This window comes from Anoplolepis gracilipes, chromosome 2 (assembly GCF_047496725.1).
Source record: "Anoplolepis gracilipes chromosome 2, ASM4749672v1, whole genome shotgun sequence".
Classification (NCBI taxonomy): Eukaryota; Metazoa; Arthropoda; class Insecta; order Hymenoptera; family Formicidae; genus Anoplolepis; species Anoplolepis gracilipes.
The window spans coordinates 17,224,790-17,237,184 of record NC_132971.1 but is presented as its reverse complement, the minus strand read 5'-3'; the positions used below and the strand labels follow the sequence as shown (position 1 = coordinate 17,237,184).

General features: G+C 25.6%; 2 protein-coding genes across 3 annotated transcripts in view; both read left to right on the top strand.

Moving 5' to 3' along the window:
- Positions 1 to 12,395, top strand: part of LOC140674384 (junctional adhesion molecule-like) — a 131,916-nt gene that overhangs the window by 37,160 nt on the left and 82,361 nt on the right. The window lies entirely within an intron of this gene.
- On the top strand, positions 1,510 to 5,026 carry LOC140676249 (major royal jelly protein 3-like). Of its 2 annotated transcripts, XM_072911133.1 has the most exons (6): positions 1,510 to 1,822; positions 2,263 to 2,423; positions 2,639 to 2,857; positions 3,001 to 3,175; positions 3,531 to 3,760; positions 3,935 to 5,026. In XM_072911133.1, the coding sequence occupies exons 1-6, from the start codon at positions 1,627 to 1,629 to the stop codon at positions 4,127 to 4,129; spliced, it is 1,176 nt and encodes a 391-aa protein (XP_072767234.1). In that variant the 5' UTR covers positions 1,510 to 1,626; the 3' UTR covers positions 4,130 to 5,026. The 2 variants fall into 2 exon arrangements, with proteins under 2 accessions (XP_072767234.1, XP_072767235.1); XM_072911134.1 differs by lacking the exon at positions 2,639 to 2,857 and having other exon boundaries at positions 1,512 to 1,822.

Here is a 12,395-nt window from a genome sequence, read left to right as displayed (position 1 = left end):
TGTAAATCATCAGAACTACTTCTTAATAAGAAACTAAATTTAGATGATTTTAGCCTAAACGGACATGTTCAATGTACTCGTTATCCTGTTTAAAGACAGAAATTCTTATTTATGGATATTGTGTTTAATACTACACAACTCGCATGAAAATCGTAAATATTATATTGGACATCATTAATATCATAATTTAAAATTATTTTTATACGTAAAAGTAATAATGTCAGTGAAATACGTCAGACAATGCACTTATTGATAAGATAAAGCTTATTATGACTAATGTACTATTACATACACGTGCAATAAACATTATGAAATAGCTTTTAACATTATCGTAATTATTTATTATATACTACGCACAAAAATATAGGGAATACTTATACGTCAAAAAATAGGCTATTTTCAAACTGTTGCAACTCGATGAAAAATCATAGTAGAAAAGTTAAAAAAAAAAGCATTTTAAAGTTTAAAGTTTCAACTTTAACGCATTGTCAATAGTTTTTAAAAATTTTGAACATATATTATAAGCATAAAAAACGGTTTTTGTTTAAATTTATTATATTTTATTTTTTATTTTATCTGTGTTATTATATTTTAATTGTATTATCTACACGGAGAAAATTTTATATTAAAAATTACTATGGTATGTAGTTACAGTATAATTGTAATATTTAATAATATAAATAAAATAACATGCACGGAGAAAATTTTATATTTATTAAAAATTATTATGGTATGTAGTAACTGTGGATCATTAGAATCATGTTAAAATGCTAAGTAAAACTGTAAAAATTGACGTAATTTACTTAAAAATTACGTCAATTATGTCAATTTTTACAGTTTTACTTTAGCATTTTAACTTGGAATGTTCCTAATGGTCCACAGTTATACCATAATAATTTTTAATACATATAAAATTTTCTTCGTACATGTTATTTTATTTATATTATTAAATATTACAATTATACTGTACGTTAAAAGCCGATTTCAGTTTCCTCATTTCCTACCAAATTTGCATTTAAGGTATCAACCATATAATTTTTTCACTTTTCACAAAGAAAAAATTACATGATTGATCCCCTGATTTTATTATTTTTCGATTATGCGAGGTCGGTAAAACATGCCCCTGCCAATCAGATAGGCAATCCAACTTACCGATCTGTATGTTGCGGGAGCACTTTGTATATTATTTATTATATATATTATATATGTTAATAATCGCGAAAACTATGTTAAATTCAACGTTAGAATATACATATGTAAACAAAAAAAAGAATTCCATACCATACGGATCAAAACGTATATATTGTTTGCTCTTAAATCTCACAAAGAGAAGATAATATGTTAATTATATTTTTTAAAAGCATTTGCAAAAGTGTAATTATCAATAATTAAGCTTTTAGTGTAACAGCAGTTATTAGAAAAATATAAGAAAATTCTAATGGATATTTTAAAATAATTATCATTTCAATGATAATATAATGACGGTCCTTAAAATAATTTTTACAGGCTTTAAGTAGGACACGTGTCTTATAATACTGGTTAACATTGTATAAACGATCAGTCAAATGTGACACAATTTACCCGTTTTATTGTAATAATAATAGTCAATAATATACTGTCCTAAAAATGAAAAATATTCTGTTTGTTACATCAATTCTGTCGATAGCAATTATAAGCTTTGCCTTGGTAGAAATAAACTATCGATATGAATTTAAGTATGTTGATTTTGTATGGCCAAGTGAAGAGCAGAAAAATGAAATGATCAAGTCTGGCGATTATAATGCTAGTATGTGCATGCTACACGATGTAGACAAGTCACCAGGTAGTCTGTAACTATGTATTTTAAAAATTAACAATAATTTAATATAGAAATAAAGACACTTTTACACATAAACATTTATAATTTTAATACTTAAGTCTTATCTCGATTTACATACGTGCATACACCTCAAACATATATATACATATATAACTGTCTTTATTTTTCAAATTACAATAAAACAAATTAAAGAGAATGAAGTCGTTTCCGTTTTAATGCACTCTACAGTTTGATAATTATCAATATATATTATATTATAGTTTTCTCTAATCATAAATAATAAAAACTATGTAAAATTTTGCAATTTGTTGTCATCAATTTGTTACTTTTACATGAAGAAATAGTTCAAAATCTTGAAAGATAATCTTTTTAATTTATTGTTATTATATTACTTTTTCTCTTTTTACAAAGAACAAGTTTTATTATGAACAAAATTCTCGTAGATGGTAGGGTATTTGTTGCTGCGTATAAAACCAAGGGTTGTCCAGTTGGCGTGATGGCGGTAAGTAATGAAACAGGAAAGGGTGGCCCACTTCTTCGTCCATATCCAAATTGGAATTGGTGGATCCCTAATGATTGCAATACGGGTTTTTATCGAATCCGTGTAAGTATTAATATCTTTTTAAACAACACTTTACATATAATTGTTATACTTTACATTCAGCTGTTACATTGAAATAATTAAGAATTTATTATGCCCTCTATACTTAAACTCGCATTTGCATGATGAGAGTTATCCCCGTATGATTATTTAATAATATTTGAAAAAAATTTCCTTATATGATATAATATTTGAAAAAATTTTTATTTTTATCACAGATTAAATGTAATTACCTCTTCGTTGTACATTCTGGAAAATTCAGGGATCGGGGAAAAATTTGCCCTGCGCGATTATTAGTTTTCGACTTAAGAACTAATAAGCTGATGAAAAATATTACCATTCCATCTGAGATCGCTGATAATAAAGATAATATTGGATTGTTGATGACATTATTCGTTGATGTTTCAAATTGTTATAAGATAGCAAATACTGCGATTGTTAGTAATTTTTTAAATATTGCATTTTTAATATGGTAGCATATATATACTCTTTATTTTATGCAAGTGCACTTATTATTCATACGTCATATTCTGAAATTTATTCAATATGTATTATATGTAAATATCAAATAATGGTTCAGATATACATTACTGACACGGAAGGTCATGGCTTAATAATATATAATGCAAAAACATCCAAATTCAAAAGAATTGAATCTAATTACATGAAACCGAGTCATACAAATTTCTTTACAAAAGATAATAGAAATTTTACTTTAGAAGAAGGTATTTTTGGTTTAACAATTATTGATAAAGGTAAGTAAATTTTTTAATATGAAAAAGATTGCTGGAATTGTTATGTAAGCATGTCACAATCAAATGACAAATTTTATGAATTTTCAACCAATTATATATAATACTGGGTAATTTTAAATTCGAAATTACTTGCACATTACATTATTTCTTTATCCACTCTTTTTATTTATATATATATATATATATATATATATATATATATATATATTTACGTTATAACATATATGCTTATAACCTGTGAAGCATAAAGAGCTTTCCTGCAATAATTTTAGTATAATATTATATATATATATACATTTATAATATTATATTTTAACTCATCTTTACGATTCTTAATATTTTCATTACGAATTAGAACTATATTATACTGTTACATCGGGAAAAAGCATTTATAAGATGGACAAATCGCATCTACAATGTCTAAAAAATATATCGCAAGCTGATAAAGAGACTAAAGTAGTCGCTACACTATCAGGTCAGGTAGACGTGTTAGCGTCTAAGGGGAATGCAATATTTTTTGTTAATATTCCGGAAGGTTCTATTTTGTGTGCGGACAGTTCTAAAGAAATTAACTCCGCAAACATGGTAAGATATTCAAATATTCAATTATTTCGTGCATATTATTTGATAATAATTATTTCGAATATTTCAACTCTACTAACAGTTATAATTTCAATTCTACTAACGATTATAATTTCTATCAATATTGATTGTTATATGATTGTAATATGATTTTAATTACTATAATCATTTTTTAAGGAAATTCTTGCGCAAGATCCTACAAAATTAATACTTCAATCTGCATTAAAAGTGCAAGGTGATGAATTAATAGGTATGGCAAATAATTATCAAGATTTTGTTATGGATCGACAAAATATAAACAAGACAAATTTTATTATTTTTATAATTAATATAAAAGATATACGAAAGAAGACAAAATGTTTTGGTCCTTAAAAAGAAAAAGATTATTAACAGATTCTATTCTGATATTATTATAAATCTTAATGATATTAGACAGCTATTTATGACATTCTATATCTACATGGTTTTTAGAATTTAGATCCAAATATAATTTAAAATAACTAGAAATATAGTACTATATTTTTAACGCAAAATTAAGTATAAAATATGTGTTTTCGAAAATAAATAAAATAGAATGCAACAAACACGAATAATAGTGTGGACAAAATGATTGCAACAGACATGTATGATCATGTATGGTTCAAATGTAACGTTTATAGTCTAGTTGATAGGCGAGATCATTAAGCATGCAGCAATCTCGCTGATTTTATTAATTGTTCTTTCTTTTTCCTTGTATTTTTCTGAACATACAGGCAATATATCTAATTAATGTCAAACAAAGAAGAGTAGAATTTTTGAAATTCCAGTTCGATAGATTATAGAAAAAGCGAAAATTTAAGCGGCTTCATAGAAATGAGAGTAATCAAAGATTACTTTTTGTAATCAAAGATTATTCATTCTTGGTTATGTCTATATGTCATTTGGATTATGTTACATTAGATACATATATGTATTATATTAGATATATATGTACATACAAGGTTATTTATTGATTAAAAATAGCTGCACTATTGACTAAGCATAACTGAATTGCAAAAGTAATAATAATAAAAAATAATACAACTATGCAATAAAATAAATGCGCATTTACGTTGTTGAACCGTTAAAAACAAGTTCTGATATTAAAAAGATGCTTACCAATCTGTACCGATGTGAACCTGGCGCCCGACTTTATGAAAAAAAAAATTAATAATATAGTTCGTTTGTACGTCGTTTGTACCTGTTTGTACCACACTTTATTTCGTTTGTACCTCAACCGGTTCGGAAATACGGCCATTTTTAGTTTTAGAGTAACGCTATACCGGTATTTCCGCTATTTTTTTAGATATCGCGAAACGGCCAACGGGGTTCGAAAGAGAATCAGTTCTCATATAGTTCTGGGCTTGTACAATGCCTTTCCAAAGAGTTCTGCCATTTAAAATGTTTAGATAATTTTTTAATTAATTATTATACCCGAAAATCTCATCTTTATGTATAAAATTACACGATTTTCGGGTATAATAATTAATTAAAAAATTATCTAAACATTTTAAATGGCAGAACTCTTTGGAAAGGCATTGCACAAGCCCAGAACTATATGATAACTGTTTTATATTGAGCAGAACTATCGATAATCGACCGGCATCTCACCTTTATGTATGAAATTACGCGTTTTTCGGGTATAATAATTAATTAAAAAATTATCTAATTATTTTAAATGGCAGAACTCTTTGGAAAGCCATGGCACAAGCCCAGAACTATATGAGAACTGTTTTATATTGAGCAGAACTATCGATAATCGACCGGCATCTCACCTCAATCTGTATCTAATTTTATTTAAAAAAATTTTAATTTACTTTCTTTAATTAATTTTATGCACTATAATTTTATTTCATGATACTTACACAAAACAAAAAAGAATAGAAAATGTGCAAAGTTAATATGTAATGTAAATTTATTTTCTGTTTTTGAAAGTTTTATTGATAAGATAACATAATACTTCAGCTGTTAACACTATCGTCGTAATTATCTATTATTCATATAATACAGTTTTTTACTGAAGGACATTTTTTCAAAATGCATTATAATTTTTTAAATTTATTCAATTTTGTGCAAAATAGCTTAAGTGCTCATTTGCACTTACAAAATATTTTACTAATATGTTTAGTCATTTTACTTCATATATAATAGTGGTTATTATCTGTACTTTTAAAATTTTTTGAAGAATTTGTCATACCAATTGTAATGATTATGAATTTTAATATAAAACTAAATATTTTTAACGAATTAACATATGTTGATTATCTTTGGGAAAATTTATGACAAAAGCAAGAAACAATAGATTTTAGCAATCACAATGTCAGTTTATAAAGTTTTATATGACATTGTAAAATATATAGGATGACACTCAAAGATACGGACTTCAAAGATTAATGATAATTTTGCATAAAAATAAACTTACGCAGGATTTTATTCCAAAATTAAATGTTAAAACTTTAAGAGAGTGTATGAGATCGATTATTAAATAAAAGTTTTTGAAAGATTTGCTTATTTTTATTTCGGTTTAGAAAAATATCGTAAAAACTATGTTATATCCAATGTTAGAATATATGTATATGTGGCATATATTCTAACGATGAATATAACATATACATAATAACAGGTGTAATAAATTCACTTATAGACTTCTGATGAGTAACTGGTTAATTTATAAGAGAAAAACAAAAATTAATGTTGCAGCATTGACTTTGTAATGTCTTCATATTATATACCGTTTGAAAGTTGATACTTTTACCTGTCATTTGAACATAACATTGATTAATTTCGACGTATTATACTTTATGAGTTTAAAAAAAGATGTAACAGTTGGAACCGTTCTAAAAATTAAATTACTAATATTAAACTATATACTACTATTAAAAAAGTTTATCAAAATCATACCTCATCCATAAGAACTATAAAAAATTAAACTCTTTTTTCTGTTGAATAAAAAAGATTTATAAATATTTCATAAACAAAAAAAAAATTCCATGTCATACGGATCAAAACGTATATATTGTTTGCTCTTAAGTGTCACAAAGAGAAGATAATATGTTATTTATATTTTTTAAAAGCATTTGCACGAGTGTAATTATCAATAATTAAGCTTTTAGTGTAACAGCAGTTATTAGAAAAATATAAGAAAATTCTAATGGATATTTTAAAATAATTATCATTTCAATGATAATATAATGACTGTCCTTATAATAATTTTTACAGGCTTTAAGTAGGACACGTGTCTTAAAATACTGGTTAACATTGTACGTTAACATTGTATGTTAACATAAACGATCAGTCATACTTGTGATACACAAATGTGACACAGTTTACCCGTTTTATTGTAATAATAATAGTCAATAATATACTGTCCTAAAAATGAAAAATATTCTGTTTGTTACATTAATTCTGTCGATAGCAATTATAAGCTTTGCCTTGGTAGAAATAAACTATCGATATGGTTTTAAATATGTTAATTTTATGTGGCTAAGTGAAAAGCAGAAAGATGAAATCGAGGGGTAAACCGCTGATCAAAATCATGTACATTAATGCCTACTAATGCTTAATTCCTGGGCATTACTGCTAAATTTTTTACTAATGCCTAGTAATGCCCACCAATGCCCAACCAATGCCCACCAATGCCCAAGCAATGCCCAAGCAATGCTTAGTAATGCCCATTAATGCCTAGTAATACCTAGTAATGCCTAGTAATGCACAAGTAATGCTTAAACTGTCTCTGTTTGATAATAAAATAGAAAATGTATTAAATATAATATAAAAAACGCAGTTTATGCATTGTTTGCTTTATATTGTAGTTTTATGTTATATATATATTTTGTCAGAGAATTAAAAAAATATATGTAATGAATTTCTTTATAAAACATTTATTATGTATTTATGTTCATATAATATAACATTTATTTTATGTAATGTAACATATGACATATATTATATATAATATTACAGGAGATTAAGATATATATAAAATAGTACAGAACAAGACAAGAATATATTAATATTATTAAATATTGAGAATAAGACAACATAAAAACTTATATATATATATATATATATATATATATATATATATATATATATATATATTTTTTTTTTTTTTTCTTTTTTTATGTTGCATAAACTCTTATAATATACAATCCTATAAATACGTATCCTTAATACTGAAATTAATCACAGTAGAATAAGTGGAAGTCATAGATCGAGCTATCCGAAAAAGCTTTTCACACATTTGACTACTAAATATTGTCGGACGAAACATTTTAGGCGTTAAAGTTTGCTTATTATTTTTAAATAATGTAATTAGTTTTATCAAATTATGAGCATTTAATTCTATACACAGGTAACAATTGTTAGTTAAAAAATTATCTTTTATAGTATATTGTTTATTTTTTTTTTATCCATGCTCGCCATATTCTTAAAAAGAAGACTGAGTACCACATATAATACACTCGATCACTTAAAGATGTAGAATCATTTAAGAAAGATAATATTATATAATTCATTATGTTTAAATAAGCAATTGTACCGTCAGTATTAGCGATTTGTTTTAATTGACTTATTACACGTGAAGAACACATCTTTTCCCCTGCAGAGTAATTCATTTTGTCTTCTTCTTTTAAATCATAAGAGGTTAGAAGATGTTTATCTTTCGAAACATTTTTCACCAAATAGTGCAGATGATCTACAGTGGCCAAATAATTTCCCATTTGAAGTATTATCCCTTCTTTCAAAAATCTCGTCCGCATTTTAGTTATAATATGCGTTATATCTTGTATATAACATTCTTCTACTTTAGTCATGTCTATTTGAAACCACGGCCAGGTTTTGCTCCATGAGAATGTTTGATTGCTTATAATTTGTAAGCTATTATTGAGACGCATTCCTTTTAACAAACGAGTATCACCATCAGACGAAAAACCTGCAATAGTTATATCAAATTTTTTTGCTTCTTTTTTTATAAAAGTCCACCGCTCAAGAATATCTTTTGCATCAAATTTATTATCTGTGCTGAACAGAGATAAGCAATATGCAGGGACATTGCAAAATAAAGATTGAGTCATTATTACATATGCATATGTAGCTTTAGTACCAATTTTTAAAAAATTTTGTATAGCTTCTGCAGATGTAGGAACATATTTATTTTGATCAGGTAAACCATTTTTTAAAGGTAAAACAAATCCAAACACTTTATTTGAACCAGAATCATATTCAATTTTTCCCGTAATGCGTGTAGCATCTTCGGCAATTCAGATAACCTTTGAAGCATTTTTTTCCTTTAAATACTGCACTAAACCATTAAAATCTATCTTACCTTCCTCTGTATACTGACATTTATCATGTGAATATCTATTTAAAGTACTTATAGAAGGTAATGCGTTTGGTAAATTTGCGTGTAATGTTTCATATATGTTAGTAACCTTCCTCCTACATAATAGAGATAGATACTAAATTTTTTGTAATTTTATCATAAGAATTTCTGTTTGCGCTTGCCGAATTTTTTAATGATGTGTCTAAGAGTTTCTTCAAAAAATTATTTATAACTGTTTCATTATCTTTAATAGCAGAATCTATTTCTAAGTTTTTTATTTTAGATAAAAGATTTTCCGTTCAGAATTATGGCATATAATTTTGGAAATTTTTTCAGCCAAAATAAAATAATCTGCTATTAAATTTTGATTAGGACTTAATTTTTCTCGAGCTCTTTTTAATCTTTCAGATCTTTAATATTTCATACTTTTCTATTTATTACATTGACTAGCATTTACCTTAACATTAAAATAAATATGACTACTAGAATTAATATTGGGATCAACAACGTAACTAGAATTGGAAATAGAGCAGTCATTATCATACTCTTCATTAATTTTTTCAAGTTTATGATTCGATTTTCTACTATATCTTTTATTGTATCTATTACATTTACTGTATCAAAAATAATTTCTGCTTGATCTATGACTTCCACTACATTCATAATTTCTGCTGTGTCTTCCTCATTATTTACATGTTGACTAGTCTTTTCTATATTTCCTGTATTTACAAACTCAATATTGTGATCTATTTTCACGTTTGAAAACTCCGGTGCTTTTGATACATAATGAGTAATATGACTTTTTTCATTAACAAATTTAGTTGCAGATGAATTTGTGTTTTGAATATGTTTTTTGAGTAAATGCATTTGAAAGTTAAAATAAATCCAACGTTTTGATTTTGAACCTCGTTTAAAAAATTGAGATATATTATAACTTACATCACAAAAGCATTTTATGTTGACATAAAATTGTTTTGAAAATTGATTTGAAAAAAAAGACTTAATAATACTTTAATAATGTCCATTATAATACGCATTAATATCTCAATAAAACGTAATAATGCCCAATCAATGCCCAGTAATGCCCGAACAATGCCCAGTAATACCCAAGCAATGCCCAATAATGCCCAAGCAATGCCTAGTAATGCCCAAGTAATACCCACTAATGCCCAAGCAATGCCAGTAATTCCCAAGTATTGCCCAGTAAAATCTAGCAATGCCTCAAATCTGTACACCACAATGCCCTCAGCGGTTTACCCCTTGATATAATATATACTCTTTAAAGTAAAAAATATATCATTTCCATTATAATTAATTAGATACACTGGACAGAAATTGTATGCTTTTTTTTATACTATATATATTAATGGTTAATATATGAGACTCTCTGATAATTATTACAAATACATCTAATGCGTAATATATATTGCAGATTGTCTTATCAGTGAGCTTTTTATGAATGGAAAATATATCATGCTTTAATAATTACCCAACTCACTATTTTTCTTTTTTTTATTCTGCATTTATGCAAGTGTTATATAGCGATTTAACAACGTATATTTTATTTCGAGACACATGAAACACTTAATATATTTACATATACAATATGTTACTTTTAAAAATTTTAAATAAACATATTTCTATATATGTATATAATAGATTGCAGGATTATATAAAAATTATTAAATATATTATTTATTGACAGTTATACAAACGTTTATGATTTTTTCTATATGTATAAATTATAATTAATATATAGAACAGTTAGATATGTTCATATACTGCATTTATCATAATAAATATATTATAGCAAAGAAAGTGATGTATATATAATATTTTATGTGCCATAAAATTGTGTACAAAAATATATACATTCAACAAAATTAATGGATCATTTAATATAAGGAATCAGTTTTAGAAAGGATCTAATTCAAACTCATATATCTTTGTGAGAAATGATCGTAGAGTAATATTTAAAAAAGCATTTTACAGCTTTGATACCTCAACTTTCCAATGCTTTAACGCATGTTCTCTATGAAAATTTTATTAAAGATAGCGCTACTATAAAATAAACCTTGCAAAATTGAAGTATAAACTTCAACTTTGAACGTACACGGAGAAAATAAAATTTTTTCTCCAAACTTTCTTTTGATTGTATCTTAAAATTTAATATTTCTTCTTTAAAATGTGGTTTTAATCATTACATTACGATTGTCTTTCACTGAGTTATAACGATTTAAAATAAATAGTGTATTTCCATGCTTTTTTCTCTAAAAATTCGTATTTGTCACCCATATTTATATTACTTAAGGTGAACCAGTGGAGATGTTACATATCAGACTTACATCTCATGCGAGCATGAATGCGTATAATTAAATAATTATATTTAGAATTTTTATCTTATATAGAATTTATTAAATTTAATATTAAATCTAAGAATAAAGTTTATGTTTATCTTTTACTCGAAATGTTTATATATGCTTTATAGTAGCAACCAAAACATATTTTAATGTTTCTTGTCCTTTTCTTATCCTTTTATTTCTTTTTAATTTTTCACAAATAACTTAAAAATAATTAAAACGACTAGTATTCAGTAATCTTACAAATAGTCATTATGATGCAATTTTTAATTAATATGACGTACATTCGATAATTTTAACGATTATGAACTTTGATATGCAACTAAACATTTGGTATAAATAAAAATATATTGATTATCTCTGGAAAAATTTAGAATAGAAATAGGAAGTGTAGGTTTTATACATCACAATGCTGGTTTATGTGTTTTATATGACATTACAAAGTAGATAGACTGACACTATTTCAAAGATTAATCATATGATTAATGATAATTTTGTAAAGAAGTAAATCTTTATACAGGATCTCGAAATTAAATGTTAAAACTTCGATAGTATGTGGGAGATTGATAAATTGAGAAAAAAACTTTTTCAAAAATTTGTTTATTTCTGTTTCCTTTTAAAAATTGTAGCGAAAATTATATTGGTATTCATCATTAAAATTTGATGCAGCATATTGAGACAGATGTATTAATTTATTTGTAGGCTTCTGAGAAGTAACTGACTAATTTATGAAAGAAACACAGGAATGCAAACATAAAGATTCTAAAGTAAGCAAGATACAATCCTGCGTTTCCTGTGTTTATTTACAATCCTCTAATTTTATTTTAAAAGATTTTAATTTACTTTTTTTAATTAATTATATACACTAGAATTTTTTTTCATGATACTTAAAACAAAAAAGAATAGAAAATGTGCAAAGTTAGTATGTAATAAATTT